We start from the raw sequence: 23,725 nt of genomic DNA, 5'->3' as shown, positions 1-23,725 counted from the left end.
GTGTTGAAAATGTTTGCTTTAAAAATAATATATATATTCAAAGATTTGCACACCTATACAACATTTTTCAAACATAGCAAGATCTACAAGTTCATGTGCTATGAGCTTGGAGATCTGCTATTTTTGAATAGCCAAGGGATATGGTTAAAGTGGTTAAAATGATTGTAACGCTATAACTCATTTTTCTGGGGACCCCCTGGTACCCTGCCAAGAACCCCTGAGGGTCCTGGACCTGCACGTTGAGAACCAATGCTATAAAGTATGGGTCTTCAACAGGGGGCCGCCAAATCTTTTTGATAGGAACTTTTTTCTTCATATTAACCACTTGAACCCTAGTATCATCGTAAATAGTAGATCTACATGCTCACATGCTCGGCTATTTACAGTGAAGAGATTTGGTGTAGAGGGAAAAAGGAGCAGACCAAGTACAGAGACAGGTTTACTTACAAAACACTGATGACCCATGACAGTGCTGTCAAACAAGTCTATGAAGCCATCTATGAAATCTCTGAAAAAAGTGTATTCTGCAACACAATGTTATGCAATATGTAGTGGGGGTCCCTGCTTCATCTCTGTCTCATCTATAAGGGGTCCTTGGCCCGAAGAACCGTTGAAGACCCCTGGTATAAAGTGCGTAATCTATGATCTTACTTAATGTGCGTTAAACTAGTTAAATGAAACCAAATCAATGTCTCAGTTGAACAATACAGCCATTATGAATCTTGACTGGCTTGAATATAGCATTCACTTCACAATGCAACTTTCAGTACAATCAAATAAAAACATTCAAAGATTGAGTAAAATAAGTATTTTATTCTCAGAAAATTGTGTGTCGAACTTAAGGCATATATCACAGCTTATACCAAGACATTGTCTTAACAGGCATGTACAGCAATATTCAAAGTATTAATGATAATGCATCAAACGTGTATAGCACTTTTCTGAACAGTCAAAATACACTTAAAGCTGCACTAGGTAACTTTGCTCTTCTACCCCGGATTTGAACTCAGTTTCCTGCACAAGTGCTAGCTAATTGAGCTAATAGAGCCTGCCTGCTTGCTCAGGGGATAAAATGTAATCTTGACCATCAGGTAAAAATATGTGTCAGATCCTGTGTCTAGGTGAGACATGACCTTTGACACGATCTAAATGTCTTAATAGAAGAGCAGGGAGACCAAATACAATCACCCCAATTGCATAGGTTATGATGTTTTAAAGGGATAGTTCACCCCCTAAATGACTTTTTTTCTATTGATTATAGTCATCCCATGGAGACTTGAATTCATGGATATTTTTTAGTTTTTGTCGCATTCCTAAGCCAAGAATTTTATGACCGGCAGCGGTTCCAGTAGGAGACACATCTAATCAGACTAATCGATAGAAAAAAAGATTTTTTGGGGTGAACTATACCTTTAACATACTCTACCATACAGATTGGACAAAATTATATTTTATTTATGAAAAACAAAGTGACATAGTGCAGCTTTAACCTGTGGTTATTATTAAGACAAATCAATAGGGATGCCTGGGTGGCACAGGGGAAAATATCCTGCCCACCACTGTGGAGACTATAAAGTTTGCTAAAAGGGGGAAAAGTTAAAAATAATAATAATAATAATAATATATTGAAACAAACAATAACAACAAAATAAATTGTGTTTAAACTCGGTAGGACACAGTAGGTAGCGAACAAATTATATAGCAATTACAACAATGTGGAACATAGATCTAAAATGTTATGGAAATATTGATTCTAAGATTATGAAGCATTTCCATAATTTATCTCAATTACAATCACCCAGATTATTTGCTACAAATTGATACAGATTTTAGCACCAAGAGGGTCCCTTATGTACTTTATGTCCTTTGCCTGAGCACTTACATGTTTTGGGAATGTCCAGGAGTTCAAAGATTTTGGTCTCAGGATCACATTTATTATCACATAATTTACTGGATTATTTAAAGTTTTAATCCGATGTTTACCACACATATTAATATTGATGATCCTCTAATCTGTGTGTGTGTGTGTGTGTGTGTGTGTGTGTGTGTGTGTGTGTGTGTGTGTGTGTGTGTGTGTGTGTGTGTGTGTGTGTGTGTGTGTGTGTGTGTGTGTGTGTGTGTGTGTGTGTGTGTGTGTGTGTGTGTGTGTGTGTATACTTTATATTTATTTAGGGTTAGGGTTACCCTAATGTTAAAATTAAGTGTTTAATAAAAATCAAACACATGAACGAAGCTTGTGTGTGTATAATTACATGATATTAGCTGAGATGATTGACCCATGTATACAACTTATCTCATTCACCTGTTCAATGGTATTATCTAAAATACTCTTTATCTTTTGGCCTGAGATATAAAAATGCCCGTCAACAACAACCTTTCACTTTAACAACCTTTCAATACCCTCTTGTAGAAGTAGTCTGTCACAAGTACAAGTTTGGTATTGAAAATTTACTTGAGTAAAAGCACAAAAGTATGCTTTGTGAGATGGTTCTGTAATCATAATCAACATCTACAAAGTAACTATTAGTAACTAAAGTTTTCAAATAATGATAGTGGAGTACAAATATTTGCTTTTGAGATGTATAGTGGAGTATAGCCTAAGTAAAATTATTGAAAATTGGAAATACTCCAGTAAAGTAAAAAAAGAATACCTCAAACTTTTACTTAAAGTACAGTACTTGAGTAAATGCATTTAGTTACTTTCCACCTCTGGCGCTCAGTCGTTTGGAATCAATTGGAGTCAATTGGAGTCAGATGGTCTTGAACACCAGCTTCTTCCTCAGGGTGACCTTCCTAGCTTCAGGCATCTGCGTGCCCCCACACGCCCCCTTCTGGGACACCTCGTCATGGACCCGATAGAGAATGGTCATGAGGTCAACACCACTGTAACAACACACACACACACACACACACACACACACACACACACACACACACACACACACACACACACACACACACACACACACACACACACACACACACACACACACACACACACACACACACACAGAATGATCATGAGGTCAACGCCACTGTAACAAACACACACACCACATTCAGAAGACGCCAACAACTTTAACGTCACAACACGCCTGGCACTTGTTTCAATTATGATCAGTTAAACTATCTATGTAGTACATGCTATTTTTGAATAGCCAACAAACAAATGGAAAAAGTGCTTCAAATCTTTGTGATGGGGTATTAACAAATTTTGCTGTGGACCCCCTGGAACCACCTCAAGGACACCTGGACCCACTTTGAGAACCAATGCCATAATAATATCTTCATGTGTCAGTTTATATTTATGTCTGCGTCATATTCTTAATTATGATTTTGAGAGCTACCTGGGACACAGCTCTTGTAGTTGTTTACACAAACACTGCATGAACCAGGTTCCATTTATTGTGTGTCTGGTTGCCGCATAATTCTCCACAGTGGCCACGGCGACCAGGCAATCTGCTCCTGCTTCTGCTTTCACAACCATCCCAGAAGATGAGTTGTCTGCTTGACCCCCAGGCTGACCCTTCCTCTCTTTCTGGCAGGCCTGGATGAAGAACACCTTGGGCTTTTTGTCAAGGAGGGGGCAATTCACCCCATTGAACTTCGTAGTGATGTCATCAATGCAGAGGCACTCCTCGTCGGTCCCTGAGACACGGCCCTTGTCTCCGTGACTCATGACGCAGCAAACGAAGGCATCTCCATGCTGTGGAGGATCGTCAACATTAAAGTCGGTGAACTCGTCTCTGGACCATTCATATACTTTGCCGTACATCAGTAGCTCGGTGGGGTTCTTCAAAGAAGACAGGAGTTTCAGTGTCTCCTCCATTTGGCTCTTGGTTTGGTCTTTAAACATCAGCACTCTGAAGCCCAGCTTGCTGAATGTACGTCCCAAATCAACTACAGGGCAGGACAAAACAATCAAACAAACAAACAAACTCATTAATGTTCAACCTCCAAAGAAACACTTCCATTAAAGCATAGCATTTACTGTACTTCTCATGTTTACATTTTAGATTTTAAATTGTTTGTGAAGAGCAGTTTACGACCATAGAAGGATCTGTAGATCAGTGGTTCCCAACCCGTGGGTCGGGAACCCCAGGGGGGTACCCACAGTATTTTGGGGGGGTCCCCAGATGACAGTGAGTGAACTGACAATTTAAGGACTTTTAAGACCTTTTTAATACAAAAAATAAAAGAATTACTGCATCAAAAGGAGTAGTTCACCCAAAAAAATAGTTTATGGAGATTCTTAGTTTTTTGTCGCATTCCAAAGCCAATAATTTGATGCCGGGCAGAGTCTCCGGTAGGAGACACAAAGAGTCTCCTACTCCTACTGACCAATGACCCGGTCATAAAATTATTGGCTTAGGAATGCGACAAAAACTAAAAACTCTCCATGAATTCAAGGCTTCATGGTGTGTGTAATTGATAGGAAATAAGTACGTTTTTGGGTGAACTACTCCTTTAAACATTGACCAAATTGTCAAATAATATAAGAAAGAGGCAAAAGGTGTGTAAATAGCCGATCTATAAGATCAAAACACAGTTCAAAAGGGGTTGTGAGCTCGTAGATCTTCTATTTTCACAATATTTATCTGTGGAACTGAGTCAAGCAAAATGTAATGCCTAAACTCCTACAATTCCAAGTGCTTGTCAGGGTGGGGGGTCCCCAGTTCAAATATGATTATTTTGCGGTTTCACGGCCTGAAAAGGTTGAGAACCACTCCTGTAGATAACCAACATTACAAACAACCAACAGTAAAAGCATGAGCGTAAGTGCCATAGCAGCCAAACAACATTCATACCAGCATCCTGGTTTGTTCCAGCTCTAGGTGAAGAGTGGTCAAAGATCTCATTGTTCATGATCAGACAGAGACCTGTAGGTTTACTGGTCAACTTGTACTGATCGTCCTAAAAACAGCAAAGAGAGATTTTTAGGTTTTGCACTTTATACACAATGGTACATGCTCCAGGACTAATCAGACCAAAATACAAAGTTACTACTATCTGTATGCAAAAGGAGTTTTTATAATTAATTTTATAAATAATGTTATTGTTGTTTTTTGTGAATGTTTCACTACTTTTACTTACACATACTGCCTCCTGTCCTTCGTCCCACTGTATATCCTTCAGCTTAGGTAAAGTCTTCTTGATGGTATCAGTTTGAAGCATGTCCAGGAAGGCTTTGCACGTGCTTTCTCCTTTTCCAATAATCTTGTCCATAAGTCCGCAGATTTTGTCTTCTCCAGTGGTCTTGTTCATGTAGATCAGATTTCTTTGTTCCCGATCGGTTATAAGCTGCTTCTCCTGTGCTGTGTCAATGATGAGTGTGTCGTCTCCAGACAGAATATCTTGTAGGAGTGTTTTTCTACGCACAATTTTATCTTTGGCTGTCATGCTGAACCTGAAGAGAGGAACAGTGTTAAAAAATAAATTATTGAAGATACAGTCGTTTTGAAATGTAAATCCCATGGATGTAACTTCCTGAAGTGTGTATAATTGTTTTAGGGGTCATCCACATGTCCGTACAAACGTGTCCGTGGCAAGACTTGTCCATGTCCGAGGCACTTTCTTTTTTCTTTTTTATAAAGATACAGCCTAGATCTTTTCATTATCTACCTGTATAATTTATTTAAATGTCAGTACCAGATGTCAGTCACAGTCAGGTCCCGTCCACACGTACCCGGGTATTTTTTTTATAAACGTAGCTATTTATATGCGTTTGGGGGGGTTACATGGGGGAGTTTGGATGCTATGGCACTACGCTCATGCTCTTACTGTTGGTTGTTTGTAATGTTGGTTATCTACAGGAGTGGTTCTCAACCTTTTCAGGTCGTGACCCCGCAAAATAATCATATTTGAACTGGGGACCCCCCACCCTGACAAGCCCTTGGAATGTAGGAGTTGAGGCATTATATTTTGTTTGACTCAGTTCCACAGATAAATATTGTGAAAATAGCAGATCTACAAGCTCACAATGCCTTTTGAACAGCGTTTTGAGCTTGTAGATTGGCTATTTACACACTTTTTTCCTCTTTCTTATACATTATTTGACAATTTGGTCAATGTTTAAAGGAGTAGTTCACCGAAAAAAATGACATATTTCCTATCAATTACACACCCATGAAGCCTCGAATTCATGGAGAGTTTTTTTGTTTTTGTCGCATTCCTAAGCCAATAATTTTATGACCGGATCATCGGTCAGTAGGAGTAGGAAACTCTTTGTGTCTCCTACCGAAGACTCTGCCGGTCATCAAATTATTGGCTTTGGAATGCGACAAAAAGAAGAAATCTCCATAAATTATTGTTAGGAAATAAGTAATTTTTGGGTGAATTCCTCCCTCCTTTTGATGCAGTAATGGTCTTTTTTGGTATTAAAAAGGTCTTAAAAGTCCTTAAATTGTCAGTTCACTCACTGTCATCTGTGTTTACATGGGCATTTTTGGCCCATGTAAACGCATCTTTTCGAGAACTCTGGCCACTATTGATGCGCGGGTCGGGTTTTTTCATGACATATTTTTTGCGTGTGAGAGAGGCTGACCCGCTCACCAGCAGCCCGCATAATTGCCTCTGAAATTCTGACTCGACCCACCCGCGCCGCGGGTTGACCGCGGGTTTCGGGTCAACCCGCGCATCACTACTGGCCACAGTGTAGATTTTTTAAAACTCTGTTTATACGTCGTCGTGTGGACGGCATAAACGGATCGTTTTCACATGGAATAGGGCCCTTGGAATTCAATTCATAGACATATGTAGTACCACCAAACAGTTCAAATATCAACACAAAAATACAGAACAAATATCATATACAAACAAAAAACAACAGAAAGAAAATAACACTATGGGCCCTATTCTAGGCCGAAGTTGCTAAAGCCACTAATATCGGATTTAGGACAAGGCAAGGGGCGTTCCCCCGCAAAAGTTGCTATTATGGGACACCTGCCTTACCCGCAAAACACCTGCACTACCTGTTACATTATGCATAGGTGTGGTTTGGGCGTTACATTGATAAAACCAATCACCGTGCCAGATGCCATTACCTTTAAGAGAAGACTGCGCTAGCCATTATCCCCATTATCTCCCTGTCTGCAGTGTTGCCTGGTCTGATTATTATGAGCCACATTGGGCTTGTTTTTCTGAAGTTGCTTGTAAATAATGGTAGAACGGTTGTGAGCTTGTAGATTGTCTATTTTCAAATAGCCAACATATATAATATGCACATTGTTTATTGGACGACATATATAGGTTTGAAGCTGCTCATGTGGCCTATTATAGTGGCTTCTTTTGGGCTTGTTTTCGTAGACCTGTTTGCTTATTTCTCGCAAATTCTGGCAACACAGATCTTCAGCTCTGCAGCCGCACTGTGGGGATTTTATATGGAAAATATACACCCGACGTTGGGTTGCGCTCTAGCCTTTGATTGCCTTTCAAAAAACCACATTTGATAGACATATGTATGTATCACCTACACGTTACTGATTAGAGAGAATTTTATATTTTTGTGATCAGTTCATTATTTCCTGCGCAATCGATGAATAAAACTGACGTGTGTAAATAGGAGCATTCTATTGCACGATGCACAAATTGTCTTCTTTAAATAGGCTATCTATCATCTTATATAAACACAATTGACACCCTCCCTTCTGCTGATTATAGGAAAATTAGAATCACATAGATTTGTTGACAATAATAGCCTAGTAGAGAGAGGTGTGTGCGCTGTGCGTCCTGGCCGTCTCCAGAAATCCATTGCAGCTTGTGCGCTCTACTAGACCAAGTTGGCACTGCGGGTGGTTTTAGAGTCCACTGAGCACTTTCCCAAAAGGTGTGTGGGCAGAATAGCAATTTTGGGGATATAGCAACAACATCTGTGCGCAAATAATGGAATCGGCATAATGCAGAGCGGTTAGCAGAATAGCGTTTAGGGACAGTGCCAGCTTGTTGGCAACTTATATCCTTTTTAAGCTTTAGTTATTAGCAGTTGGTATTAGACTAAAAGCATATGTGTGTCCTAATTACTATTGTTTCATTGTTGTTCATATATACACCCAAAGAAAATACATTATTACCCTATGAAATCATTATAGCTCTGTTAGTATGATATTCTTAGAAGTAGATTTATTGTGCTAAATATGTTTATATGCATGTACTTGTCCACTGTCTAACATTAACTTTAGAAAACTGCATTTTCTGCTTGCATAGCGAAACTCTGGGTGCTATCTCTCAATTCCAGGCCGATGCATTGAGACAGTAGATGCTTAGACTGCTATCTGTAGGGAGAATGTGCATTCCACAGGTGGCTGGACTCAACCTGTGGGATCCAAGGTCATGATTCAGCTCGCAAATCAGCACAGGGATGAGGCCCATCTGCCCGCCCTGATGAAGAACTATGGTGGACCAACAGCGACTCCTGTTGATGACTTCTATGGACAACTTTTTATTATAACATATATAGGACATATATAAAGGCTCCAGGGGAACGTAGCGGGGCTCAGACCTCATTGAACTGAACTCGAAGCAACTTGTTGCCGTTAAGGACAGTTAGTGGGAGCCCAGAGATCTCTGTTAAGTACATTTCTATATTTAATCTGTAATTATTTTAACTTACTGCTTTATTATTAAATACACTTAATTTTAACAGTAGTCTAACAAGCTCCGTTATCCTCAGTCTCAACCAAAACTGGCCTGTTGGGCTTCAGTTTTGTTGTCCTGTTATCCACCAGTGCAGGTATGTGTCTCTGTCACTATCTGTTAAGTAATCGCCTTTATATTATATATTGGTCTTGAACTTGACAGTGGCCGCTTGTTGTCATTTTAGCCCCTGTGTGCTACAGCATTTCCTGGTGGGGTTCCCCTAAACCTTGTGTGTGTGTGTGTGTGTGTGTCATCTCACCACACATAAAAGTCGCTTTCTACTACCTGGTCTCCGCCCCTGCGGGCAGTGCAAACTGTGCACTCCGCCTTTGCAAGTGTGGTAGGTTTACTGTCAGTCTCTCTAGTCTAGTCTTTGTTTCTTTATTGAATGTCAGTATTAAGTAGGTTAACACGGCCGCTTGTTATTTCAGGGCCGGGGAAACTTACTGCTGCTTTGCCTGGATTATGATGTAGCTTCACCACTGACCATCAGCCCTTGCTTTTAGTCCATGAGCCAGAGCCCCAAAATTGAGCAATGATTATCGAAAGAGTGGGCAAAACCAAACCTATATTAAATTGTTCATAGGGTCAATACGAGTAAATAAATATATGATAACCTTTCCACAGGAGCAGCTTTTTCATGGTTATCACACATTTTGTTATTTTCCCCATACGTACATGACAGGTGAAAAAGTTACAACATTTAAAAAATAGTTATCATAATGAAACTTCCCCAGTTGATTACTTACATGAAGACAATGATTTATTGTATTACAAGTTTTCTGAAATTGTGTATTTAAATATGCAAATTAGGCATTTAGTCCATGAGCCCGAGCCCCAAAATTGAGCCAGATATTGAATATTCCCTCGTTAAAAACGTTTGACTCCAACATCTTAACAAAATGAAATAAGAATGTTGACTCTGGCTTTGTCCAATGTTCCAATGTTGATTCTGGAAAGTTATACAAATTCAGGCATATTTTCCTAATGCCTCATTTGCATATTTAAATATACAATTTCAGAAAACTTGTAATACGATAAATCATTGTCTTCATGTAAGTAATCAACTCAGGAAGTTTCATTATGATAACTCTTTTTTAAATCATTTAAGTCATTTTTTCACCTGTCATGTACGTATGGGGAAAATAACAAAATGTGTGATAACCATGAAAAAGCTGCTCCTGGAGAGGTTATCATATATTTATTTACTCGTATTGACCCTATGAACAATTTAATATAGGTATGGTTTTGCCCACTCTTTCGATAATGAAATCTTGTCTGGCTCATGGACTATTTGGGCTCGTTTTGGTTAACCAATTATGTTGCGTGAAACCTCCGGTCGCCTATATCACTGCCTGATAATATTGAATGTGTATTTTAATCTGATGCCATATCCTGTGCCTGTGTGCCATATTAATTTATGTTCTCTCTGTGTAGTTCTGGTGCTGGGGCCCCAGGTCGGGACCAGGCGACGCCCGCTCCAGTGTGGTGGTATCCCCTTTTCTATTGTGTGCTATTTTGATTATTTTGACATTTTCAGTTATCTGTGCTGTGACTTCGGGTGCCACTGCCCTTACATGTTTTAGGAAACCCCTGGCAATGATTTTGCACATAAATACAATAATTTTAAAATAAGGCTAGTAAATATCACCATTTGTCACCGTGTACTGAGAACCAACATGTTCCTAAAACTGCTCACCATTCTAAGCTTTAATTTGAGTGGTAACATGTAACTCAGAAACATTATGTTAATGTGATAACATGAGCCAGAGTCCTAAAATTGAGCTATGGTTATCAAATGGTGGGCAAAGCTAGGTGTGAGTTTTTTAACTTGCTGTACATTTCTACTTCACAATTTCCCATGATAACCATTGCAGACTAGTAGCTTTATTTGTGTTAGTTAACATGCATTGAATATGTGGACCCCTATATTATCACACGCTAATAGTTACATTAAATATATTATCAACTTTTGAGCCATTATTGTGTAGAGACCTATGAGGACACTTTTCTGCACAATTCAAGTATGGGGAATTGATTGGAAATACTTCCATATATGCTTAAATGGCTTTTTAATACAAGATTTTGCACACAAATCGAATAATTTTAAAATAAGTCTTGTAAATATCCCCAATTTGGGAGTCGAGGCGGACGGGGAGGGTACGGCAACGTTATCTGTATAGGGAAAAAGGCGGACGCCGTATACAGTGGATGACCAGGTTTTCTTCAGAATAGCTAACCACTACTCCTGGCATCCCAATTTTGGGCATAAGACATTTTGGACATTTTGGACAAAAAAATAATTAGAATAATTTGGTAGCACTTGCTATTGTTTTTTTTAATAAAATGTGATGCGTTGTGAGCTTGTATACCCCCCCCCCCCCCCCCTCCATTTGAGAAATTGTGGTTAGGTGGCTCAGTTAGTCCAACCGAATTCCCACTCAGCACAACGTATCCCTTGCGTTGCAGGATTATGCAAAGACTAAAATGTAACTTAGATAGCATGTTATGTAGACAGATGCCAGGTCATTGTTCACCTGGCATCCTATAGTGTGTATAGTTTCAAATGTAGGCTGATGATAGGTTCTTGGTTTATGTATGTATTAGTTATTATTCAATTATAGGTTTACTTATGTATTATTAGATTACTATTTCTATGCATTTGATGTATTATTGATGTATTATGAAGTATTATCTTGTGTCCTTGCTTACTGTAATTCACTCTGGATTAAGAGTGTCTGCTAAATGCCTAAACTGTAAACATCCCGGTGTCATCGGGTACATACTCATTATGTCTGAAAAACAAAAGCCCAAGGGGATTCCCGTTTAGACTTGCTTTAGTGCAGCACAGTTTCCCGCCCACCCACCCAACCGCACGCACACACACACACACACACACACACACACACACACACACACACACACACACACACACACACACACACACACACACACACACACACACACACACACACACACACACACACACACACACACACACACACACACACACACACACGGATGTCATTCTATCTGTTCTAAAACTGACTGTGACCGTAGAAAAGAACACCCTGAAACTGTAAATGAAGAGAGCTCACCTATCATGAGCCCCCACCCCCCGACCTTGTAGTCCCAGAACGTGCGCAGAAATGCTTCTGACACTGCATCTTCCCGCTTTTTGTCGCGACCCATAGTTTGGGATAGCTGGGATATATGATATAATTGTTTTCATGTGTGTGACCACGTTCCCATGACTTTTTAGGTATGCGTCTATGGCTGTGGTGTATGCAGCCAATGGCGAAACTCAAGTACACACACATTGTAAATCTTTAAATAAGTATTGTAAATATCCCCAATTTGAAAGTATGTGCTGAGAACCAACATGTTCCTAATGTTCATAGGGGAAAAAAGGACCAGATTATCACAGAGACAGATTTGACTGACTCGGAAATGAGGACTGAATTTGCTGTGTATGGCCCCTGATGTGTCCCAGAACCCCTGAACCTTCTCCCTGCCATATCCCTCCCTTGGCTTTGTCATATACTCCGCCTTTGTATCTGTCTCTATATTTTTTTGAAAAGTAAAACTACACCAATACAAGAACCTCCGTCTGCCTTCTGGGTCCCCACTTTCCTTATACTTTTCCACATAACTAACTCATCTTACTTGATAAACTGATCATTTGGTCCTTCAAACTCTCTGTATTATGAAACAAAGTCATTAGTTAATTTTGACTTGAGGTGTATAAAAAGGTAAAAAATAAATTAAAAAAAAGATTTTTGCCACCAAAACAACAAAGCATTTTTTTGATGGCAGTATTTTCTTATTTATAGAGTGATACATATAGATATTGAATATTCCCTGGTTAAAAACCTTTGACTCTAACATGTAAACAAAATGAAATAATAATGTTGACTCTGGCTTATCCAATGTTCCAATGTTGATTCTGGAAAGATATGCAAATTCGGGCATATTTTCCTATATAATGCCTAATTTGCATATTTAAATCTATAATTTCAGAAAACTTGTAATACAATAAATCATTGTCTTCATGTAAGTAATCAACGTGGGACGTTTCATTGTGATAACTTTCTTTATTTTTTTAAATATGAAAAAGCTGCTCCTGTGGAAAGGTTATCACATATTAATTTACTTATATTGACCCTATAAACAATTTAATATAGGTATGGTTTTTCCCACTAATTTGATAATGAAATCTTGTCTGGCTCATGCACTAGTCCATGAGCCATGTTATGTAGACAGATGCAGATGTCATTGTTCACCTGGCATCCTATAGTGTGTATAGTTTCAAATGTAGGCTGATTATAGGTTCTTGGTTTACGTATGTATTAGTTATTATTAGATTATTGGTTTTTGTGTATTACTTTATTATTAGATTACTATTTCTATGCATTATTATGTATTATCTCGTGTCCTTGCTTACTTTAAATCGCTCTGGATTAAGAGCGTCTGCTAAATGCTTAAACTGTAAACATCCCGGTGTCATCGGGTACATAATTATGCTCATATGCCTGAAGAACAAAAGCCCAATAAATCCCCCGGCCAAGGGGATTCCCGTTTAGGCTTGTGGTTAAGATGTTTGCTTTAGTGCAGCACAGTTTCTCTCTCTCGATCACTCACACACGCACGCACGCACACGCACACACACACACACACACACACACACACACACACACACACACACACACACACACACACACACACACACACACACACACCCTCCACCCCCCCCCCCCCCCCCCCCCCCACACACACACACACACACACACACACACACAGATTTCAGTCTATCGGTTCTAAAACTAACTGTGACCATAGAAAAGAACACACCCTGAAACTGTAAATGAAGAGAGCTCAGCTGACATGAGCCCCCCCCCCGACCTTGTAGTCCCAGAACGTGCGCAGAAATGCTTCTGACAACATACGTATCCATTACGAGTCTCCAGGTTACCTGACCTGAATGAATCAAATCACATGTATATGCCAGGGCTACAAAGTCATGGTAGCCCTGGCATATAAAGTGGGGGTCATAATGTTTGTTTTTTTTTTCATGCACGACTGTACACTGCATCTTCCCGCTTTTTGTCGCAACCCATAGTTTGAGAACCACTGGCATATATGATTTTTTTTTTCATGTGTGTGACCACGTTCCCTTGACTTTTTAGGTATGCGTCTATGGCTGTGGTGTATACAGCCAATGGCGAAACTCAAGTACACACACATTGTAAATCTGTAAATAAGTCTTGTAAATATCCCTAATTTGAAAGTATATGTGCTGAGAACCAATATGTTCCTAATGTCTATAGGGAAAAAAATTACCTGATTATCCCATAGACAGACTTGACTGACTCGGAAATAGAGGAATTTGCTGTGTATGGCCCCTGATGTGTCTCAGAACCCCTGAACCTTCTCGCTGCCATATCCCTCCCTTGGCCTTGTCATACAGTCCTCCTTTGTATCTGTCTCTATATTTTTTTGAAAAGTAAAACTGAAATGTTCACCAATACAGGAGCCTCCGTCTGCCTTCTGGGTCCCCACTTTCCTATTTTCCACATAACTAACTCATCTTAGGGCACGGCCCCACCGCACTTATATTTTACCTCTGGGGCGGCATCTGCCAATGCTTTGTCAATGCAAATGCGTGGATTCATGGTCTTGCAGATTTTTTTTCCAAGAATCCACACATTTGCATTGACAAAGCATTGGCAGATTCAGCCCCAGAGGTAAAATAAAAGTGCGGTGGGAGGGCGCCCTTCCTTGATAAAGTGGATTTAAAAAAAAGTTTTTAGTTTTAGTTTCATATATTGTTTTATGTTTCCTTTGAGCCATTTTTTGTGCTCGGTGTAGACGTGCAACATGATTTGCATGCGACCCCACCCAAAAAAAGCAACAGACTGGTTTAACTTAAAACATTATGAATCCTCAGATAGGTGCAATTCAATTGGTATGTATACAGTAATATAAAAAAGAGACTTACATGGTCTTACTGCGGTAACAAAGTTCTCAAAGTTATTAGGCGGTAGATATAGCTCTGGTCGGCGGTAGGTAATCTGTAGGCTCTTGGTAGGCTTTCGGTTTTGAACGCTGACGCTTTATCACAGAGTGATAAAGTGGGGGGAGGCGGGGCCTTGACCTTAAGAAATGTGACACCTCATACACACATATTGCTCCTCAACAGTGGTGTAATTAACTAAGTACATGTACTCAAGTACTGTACTTAAGTACAATTTTGAGGCATTTTCACTTTAGTTTAATATTTCAAATGTTCAGTACTTTTACTTCTACTCCACTATAGGCAAATATTGTACTTTTACTCTACAACAATTATTTGAAAACTTTAGTTACTAGGTACTTTTAAGATATAAATTATTATAAAACACACATTAACCACTTTAGCCCTATTTTATCCCTAGGCTATTTGAAAATCTGTTTTTTGTACTTTTACTTTTGGTACTTTAAGTATATTTTGATGCCAATGCTTTTGTTTATTTACTCAAGTAACATTTTGAACACAGGCCTTTTACTTAACAGAGTATTTTTATGTTGTGGTATTGCTACTTTTATTTAAGTAAAATATGTGAGTACTTCTTCCACCACTGCTCCTCAAGCCCTCAATACGAGTTATAGGCTACAGTGTCTACTGTCTATACATTTTCAATCAAATCATACACAGCCTAATAAAGGTGTCAATTCCACGGTCAAACCATTGCAGCTTGCACAGCAACACGTCATAACATACACTGTCCAAAACATTTAGAAGAGGAAGTTGTGCAGGGGTAGGCTGTTGGATCACGGCCCGCTTCATACAAATCTTTGAAAATAGTAAGCTCACAACGCGCCACATCGCAACGCAATGTGAGCTTGTAGATTTGCTATTTTCAAATAGCCAAAGTATATGGCTGGTTAATGTATGTTTTGTAATAATAATCCAAAAGACTTTAGCTGAATTGTGAAAAGAGAGAGCACGCTCAAATCAAAGCTGCCAGGGAAATGCTAGCCTGGCATTCGCCTGACTGATAACGTGGATTCACTGTCACGTTCCTCCCCGTTATCAGTCTGGACTTCGGCCCATAGGGAGCGAGTATGAGAAATCAGAAAATGATCGGGTTAATCAGTGACTGCGTTTCAACCGCTGTCCGTACAATAGTGAAAAGCATCAAAATCATTTTCTGATTTCTCATACTCGCTCCCTATGGGCCGAAGTGCAGACTGAGACCGGGGAGGAACGTGAGAGTGAATCCAAGTTATCAGTCTGGCCAATGCCAGGCTAAGGAAATGCACACATCAAACCAGTCCTCCAGCAGCATGGACATGTTACACATCACAGAACAGAACAGCAACAATTATTTCAGTTTTAGTATCAGTACATTTACATATCAATATCTTAGACAAATCTCGGATGTACTCGAGGCCTTTGCAGACAGGCTGCGATTTTCCGCACGAAAAAAACGACAATATCATTTTTTAAAAGAACACATGGTTCTCTATGACCTCATGCACACCGGCTCCGAATTTGCCGTGCGGCAAGTGGCTGCGGCGGTGCGTTTTTTTTTTTTTCTTTCAATCGAACCCAGATCGATTCGTGCGTCTTTTCGCATGCGGTACAAACTGATTGACCAATAGAAATCAAGTTCACTCATCTGACGTTTGACCCCATGCCATGCAAAAAAATGGCGTCTGTTGACCGGCTCATTACATTAATTTGTTTGCAAGCACCCTGAGCTTTATGACAAAGGACTGAATGAATACAAAGATAAGGAATTGAAGGACAGCATTTGGAGGGGAATTGCTGCTGAACTTGGTCTTGACGTTTCGGAAGGTAGGTAGTAGCCTAATAGCCTATTAGGCTAAATCTCTTTCATCAAAATGTTCGTCTCTTTTGCTTCTGAGCCTGCTTATATATTTGCTTCTCAGTCATGTGTTTTGTGCACACCTCCGTGACACCTATAAAAAAAAGAAGAGGGAGACCAAAACGAAAAGCTCAATCTGATGGGAGGTGGTAATCAAAATGTAGGCCTACTTAAAGTACCAAAAGTAAGAGTAGGCTACTCATTGCAGAATGTCCCATTTCACAAGTTTTTATCATAGATAAGATACAAATATTTGAAAATAGCAGATGTACAAGCTCACAACGCGCTACATCGCAACGTGTTGTGAGCTTGTAGATCATTGTGGTATCGCTAAAGCGATCACACTACTGTTATCTTCACCGTTTTTGGGACAGTTTTTTGGCCCCTAACTAGTCCTTCATACTTTTAGCTACAAACTCCGTTCCAACTCTTCAACGTTCGGCCTACTCAGGACATGTCGGCTACCATTTGAATTTTTGAAATAATTTGTACTTTTAGAGATATTTCACTTTTTACTGCTAAAAAAATCCCATTCATTTCAATGGGGAAATTCATACTTTTAGCTAGAAACTCCGTTCCAACTCTATAACGTTCAGCCTACTTAGGACATATTGGCTACCATTTGAATTTTTGAAATAATTTGTACTTTTAGAGATATTTCACTTTTTACTGCTAAAAAAAATCCCATTCATTTCAATGGGGCAATCCTATTTAGCTACAGTGGAGCCTAGCAACTGCTTATTAGACCCTAGCAACACCATATTAGACCATAGCAACCACCTATCATACCCTAGCAACCACCGATTAGACCCTAGCAACCACCTTTCTAACCTAGCAACCACCTGTTTTACCCTAGCAACCACCAATTAGACCCTAGCAACCACCTATTAGAACCTAGCAACCGGCTATCAGACCCTAGCAACCACAGTTTTACCCTAGAAAACTACATTTTACACTATTCAACACCGACAAACCTTTAGAACCGTAGACCTTTAAAACCTTTCAAACCTTTCGAACCTTTCGAACCTTTCGAACCTTTCGAACCTTTCGAACCTTTCAAACCTTTCAAACATTTAGAACCTTTCAAACCTTTCAGACCTTTCAAACCTTTCAAACCTTTCAGACCTTTCAAACCTTTCAAACCTTTCGAACCATTCAAACCTTTCGAACCTTTCAAACCTTTCAAACCTTTGGAACCTCTTAAACCTTTAGAACCTTTCAAACCTTTAGAACCTTTCAAACCTTTAGAACCTTTCAAACCTTTCAAACCTTTCAAACCTTTCAAACCTTTCAAACCTTTAGAACCTTTCAAACCTTTCAAACTTTTAGAACTTTAAACCTTTCAAACCTTTAACACTACTAACAATATCAATACACAATACCATCAACATTCTTAGCGATCCCACACTGTTTCTTCAGGAACAGTACTTTCTAGTTAAAATAAAGACGCTCTGAAAATGAACCAGGCCTTTCGGCTGCGGCGGAGTGGTCAGATGGGTGGGCCGTGGAAGCTTTTGACATTTTGAAATGGGCCCTGATCCAGAAAAGTTTGGGAACCGCCTGGTCTGTGACACGTGGGCTTTCTGTCCCCCAGAGTCATAAGTGAATGTGGAGAAGCAGCGTTTAACAGACCTCCCAGAAAAACTGCAGGTCTGCACCGGCACCGAGTGCTTATAGATCTGCCTTTTTTTTAAATTGTGAAAATCTTTGAATATATATACATTTTAACTCAAATCTTTGCTTCTGGGGTCCCTGGAACAACATATTTTGAGATGGGGGCGTCTGCGGATAATTTTGGGTGGTAAAGTTTGAGAACCACTGATATTATAGCAACATTTTTTTATTTTAAACTGTTAGGATTTAGAAGACATTTGTAGAATCCCCAGAAGTAAAGATTTGAGTTAAAAATGTTCGCTTAAAAATATATATATTCAAAGATTTGCAAAAATAAATATTTTTTTTCAAAGAAATTGACCAAAGTATAAAATAATGGTTATAGCAAAAACAAAATGACAAAGTTATGCGTTCCTGGATTGATTGGGTTCAATAAAAGTTGCTGCTGCCTTTTACTGAGCATTTCTCCATCACTACCCTGCAAAATATTCAAGCTCTCATCCACGTGTCACCATTACAGTGTCTTTCTCCTGCAATGTGACCAGTGGTGGACAAAGTACTCAACCCCCCAGTACTTGAGTCAAAGTATAGGTACTCCTGGTCAAATATTACTCAACGACTAATCTGTCAAGAGCACCACAACACTGCCCTCAAGTAAAGTACAGATACTTAAAACTACTGCAGTGGTTCTCAAAGTGCGGTCTAGGGACCCCGGGGGGTCCAGGGGTCCCTCAGCAAAATGTGTTAATACAGCGTCACAATCATTTTAACCACTTTATCCATTTATACGTTGGCTATTCAAAAATAGCAAATCTACAAGCTCGCAGCACACCTGCTATTTAAAAAAAAAAACATTCTTTAAAATCTCTTTTTTTTTTTACATTTCGAAACATTTTGTAGTTTTTTTTAACACAAATCTTCTCTTCTGGGGGTCCCTGGCACAACATATTTTCAAATGGGGCTCTGCGGCAAAATACATTTCATTTTGGGGGTCCTTGACATGAAAAAGTTTGAGAACGACTGCACTGGCTGTGAGGCATGACAGTGTGCTCATGTGGTTGGGTTCATGCGAGGACAGTGACAGCCCCATGCATCCTGTACTGTAAAAAGAGACGTTAACAGCCTCCAGTCATTTCCTGTGGAGGATGTGTGAGGATAAGCAGATAAAAACTCCCATCACAATAAGGAGACCTGGTTCTGCCAGACCCCTAGTGATTGAAATCTGAATGGCTGGGTAGGAAAAGAGGGACAGACCGACCAACCGACCGACCGACCGACCGACCGATCGACCGACAAAGCCTCCTGTAGGCCGACCCCCTGGGTCTGGCAAAGATACTCTGTTACAAGTAAAAGGCCTGTGTTCAAAATGTTACTTGAGTAAAAGTACAAAAGTATTGGCATAAAAATATAAGTACCAAAAGTAAAAGTACTAATGTTTGAAAATAGTAAATCTACAAGCTCACAACGTGTCGCGATGCGATGCGTTGGATGCATTGATTTGGAAGATTTGGGGAGGAGGTTCTTCCTTGGCCTACTAGGAGTGTGCGTGCATCGGTCGGTCCAGCAGTGTCCAAGATTAGCTGCTAAAAGACAAGACAGACTCACAGGGTTGAAAACATAATTCATCTCCCACCCCTGGCCACTTCGGCCCATGGTACCGGATAATGATGATAATTATGTATTTTTTTGTGGAAACAAACAGACACTTATTTTTTTCATGCTTTCATACATTATTCTTTCTCAATAGACTATCACCTGACATTATCTATATTTCTACAGAAATATCTATCAATGAGACTGTCTGTGAGTGTGTGTGTGTGTGTGTGTGTGTGTGTGTGTGTGTGTGTGTGTGTGTGTGTGTGTGTGTGTGTCGTGTGTGTGTGTGTGTGTGTGTGCGTGCGTGCGTGCGTGCGTGCGTGCGTGCGTGCGTATGTGTTATATTATGAATGTATTGATTCATTTTCTTTTTGTAGCTTTGCCCACCTACAACATGTGCCACTCAAACTTTTACACTCAAAAGGACCACAATGAAAATAAGCTCTTGAACTTTGTTTTATCATTCAATGTATATGTATATGAATCTTTGTCATTATAAAACATCCAAAACTGCAGTTTTCTGTTGGTTTTGATGTAAAGAGTCTACTTATCAGGACAACAGAAACTTCATTCAGCCATGTGTTATTTCGTACACGTTTTATTTAAGGGGTTCTCCTGTGGGATTGTGCCCCCTAGTGGACTGCATTAATTCCTGCATGGATAGTCATCCATACCTCAATGCTTGAGTGGAACACTTCACTGCATGCGTGTGCGTTCCCTCTTCTCTCTGGATGATTTAGGAATCACGGATTTTGTCATATTGGTAGACATTTTCTTTTTTTTAGGCCACACTGAAAGTATACCATGTCCTCAATGTTCAGGTCTCACTGTAAAATACATGGACTGAAAAGCTTCTGCTGAGAAAATAAATAAATAAAAGTTAACCACTTAATCCTAGTGGCGGTATTCTGGGGCGAACATTCAGCAAAGATAGGAGATCTATAAGCTCACAACCTCATGTCGCATGACATGTTGTGAGCTTGTAAATCTGCTATTTCCTGTGCTGTAATGGGAAATACTACCAGAACGACACTGGTCGGAATGACACTGGTCGGACTAGTATAGGTTTTAAGTGGTTCCTGTTTACACTGAGGTCATCAAGGCAAAAAGAAAATAAACAAAAACCTCATGAATACAAGTCAAAACGTTGGCAGTGAATACATATGTTTGCATGGAGGATGGTGTGCTACTACAGTGATTCTCAACTTGTGGGCCGATCTACTAACATGCCCACAATGAGTCACATTGTGAGATAGTAGATCGGCTATATTCACTACTTTGGGTCCTGGGGAGTCATCAAATTACTCTTTTGGGTCTAGCTAAAAAGCTTGGCAACCACTGCTTTAGAGTAATAAAGTATCCCTATTTCTATTTCTTTGTAGTTCGTTTTTAGGTTTTTGTTTAAACAAAAATATTTGTGTTAAAAGGTTAAAGCAATATATTCTGATAGTATTGCACTGGTTCTCAAACATTTTCATGTCAAGGACCCCTACATTGATATTTATTTGGCCACGGACCCCCATCTGAAAATGTTTTGCACTATGGGACCCTGAGGGGAAGATTTGTGTTAAAAATGTTTGCTTTAAAAATAATATATATTCAAAGATTTGCACACCTACTCACAAGCTCATGCCCTATGAGCTTAAGTATGTCTGCTATTTTTGAATAGCCAAAGTATAAAATATGGTTAAATATAATATGGTTAATAAAATGATTGTGACACTTAACTAAACAAACAAACAAACAAACAAATCTCTGAATGAATGAATAACATAGGCCTTAAAAAACACTTTAAAATGTTAACACTTTTTAAACAGCACTAATATATGAATGAATTTATTATAGATTATTTGTTTAGTTTTGCTACGCCCCACCTCGGCAGACAGTACTACTCTATTTGATGTTGTGTGGAAACTGGTATTCAGAATGAGTTACCATGAATGACAATTATGACAATTCAATATTCACATTGCAAACAGTTTATTCACATAATGCTACAGAACAATATATTTATTTCCCATCAAATATAATGAATTAAAAGTGTCTTATTTGTTACCTATAGCAAAACAGTCTGATTAACTGTCGTTTCATTCTTTCAGTCTAAAGATCACAAGGCAACCTGGAAAAAATACATAGACCCTATATACTTATATAGGGTTATATACAGTACTATACCTTATATCCTACTTTGTCATACGACGGATAGCGGATGTAGCGATCTGCAAGCTCACAATGTGTCACGATGTGATGCATTGCAAGATCGTAGATCTAGGTGAGTGGTAAAATACATCGATATTAGTGGGCTGCCTGCTTTTAGATTTTTCCCACAGATTTGCACAAGCAGCAAGAATACATAACCCCTCCTCCACCCCACCTTCCTCCATCCTTCCATCCTTCCATTCTTCCTCCCTCCCTCCCTCTCTTCCTTCCCTCCTTCCTCCCCTCCTTCCTTCCTATTTTAAAATCTCCCTCCCTTCCCCACTTCCATTGTCTCAGATTGAGACCATGTGAGTTTGGAATGAATCTGGTATCTTCTTGAGCTAACTATAAATAACCACATTCCATGTGAGAAGCTGTTGCTCAGCGAAAACATCATCCTCACATGGGAGACACAGTGATGACACGGTTTTAGTTATATTGCAACATTACATTATTTTCTTATTATTCTATCGAGAAATTTTTCAATTAATAGAATAATCGAAAATAGACGATCTACAAGCTCACAACACTCCGCGATGCAATTTGTTGTGAAGTTATAGGATCTAGTCAAATCTGGTCCTATATTGCGCTGATCCGAGCAAAGGTCACAGAGTTAAGGCCAATTCAAGTGTTAAAGGAGTAGTTCACATAATTACTTATTTTGTATCAATTAGACACCCCATGAAGCCTTGAATTCATGGAGATTTTTTTGTTTTTGTCGCATTGCTAAGCCAATAATTTCATGACTGGCGGAAAGATGTGAGACACACGTCTTCCGCAAGAGACTCAGCAAGAGACTCAGCAAGAGACTTCTCAAGTCAAGTCAAGTCACCGGTCATCAAACATTGTGAGGTAAGAAGTGTATAGTACAACTATTTGCTCCCTGGAACCTCCAGCAGCTTTCCAAACCAAATACTATACATTTAATCAGTATCATCACACCATAAAGGTATTCCCATTCACTGAAATCAGTGAGAAGTGGCTCGAAAATGGGTGAAGTGGTCCTTTAAGTAAAGGTAGTAATGCCACAATGCAGAAATACTCTGTTATAAGTAAAAGTCCTGCTATTAAATTTTTTGTAAATTATACAAAAGTATTGGCATTAAAATATACTTTAACATAGAACTTGTAAAAGTAATATTACTTTATGCAGAATGGTCCATTTAACAAACTTATTGGATTGTAATTAGTAATGCATTAATGTTCATCGGACATTTGCCTCTGAAATGTTGTGGAGTAGAAGTATAAAGTATCAACAAAATAGGTAGTAGTAAAAAACTACTTATAGGGAAAAAAAGTAATAGTACCTCAAAATTGTACTCAAGTAGCACATTAAATGTACTTGTGACACATTAGCAGATAATGTTTTAAAAGGTCACTTATAGAGTGTGCAAAACATCAATTCAATTGCAAATTTGGTTTTCTCTGCACATAACGCCCGTGTGATATCCTGGGAATAATTGATAACCTGTTGTATCACTCCAGTCCGGAGGACTGAAGGAGGGCACCAGATACTAAGTCTGGTGACTCTGGTCAGAAGTTATTATGACTTGCGCAGTGGAGTCTGTACTAGGCAGGATGTTGTTTACCTGAACCGGTTCATGTGGCTATTTCTTTTAAGCAAATAAACCAACATGCAGTGACCTGAAATACTGGAGTCGTTATTCTCGATATCAGCACAGTTAATATATCACAGCCCAATTTATACTTTGGCATACAATAGTGTTGCGCACCGAAAATAGACAATCTACAAGCTGACAACGCGTCGCGTTCGCACCGCGTTAATTTATGAAGAACTTAGATTTGTTGAG

At 39.3% G+C, this 23,725-nt stretch overlaps 1 protein-coding gene across 1 annotated transcript; it reads right to left on the bottom strand.

Moving 5' to 3' along the window:
* Window positions 1–798: 798 nt before the first annotated feature.
* On the bottom strand, window positions 799–14,719 carry LOC308100444 (caspase-8-like). Its single transcript, XM_080449495.1, has 5 exons — window positions 14,633–14,719; window positions 5,095–5,407; window positions 4,809–4,914; window positions 3,348–3,900; window positions 799–2,883 (listed from the first exon to the last, which is right to left on the bottom strand). Coding segments are annotated over exons 1-5 (1,107 nt in total). The 5' UTR covers window positions 14,635–14,719; the 3' UTR covers window positions 799–2,750.
* Window positions 14,720–23,725: the final 9,006 nt, after the last annotated feature.

Source organism: Gymnoscopelus braueri (genome assembly GCF_963280865.1).
Source record: "Gymnoscopelus braueri genome assembly, chromosome: 14".
Lineage (NCBI taxonomy): Eukaryota > Metazoa > Chordata > Actinopteri > Myctophiformes > Myctophidae > Gymnoscopelus > Gymnoscopelus braueri.
The sequence above is the reverse complement of the archived record's forward strand: the minus strand, read 5'-3'. Positions and strand labels throughout refer to the sequence as shown.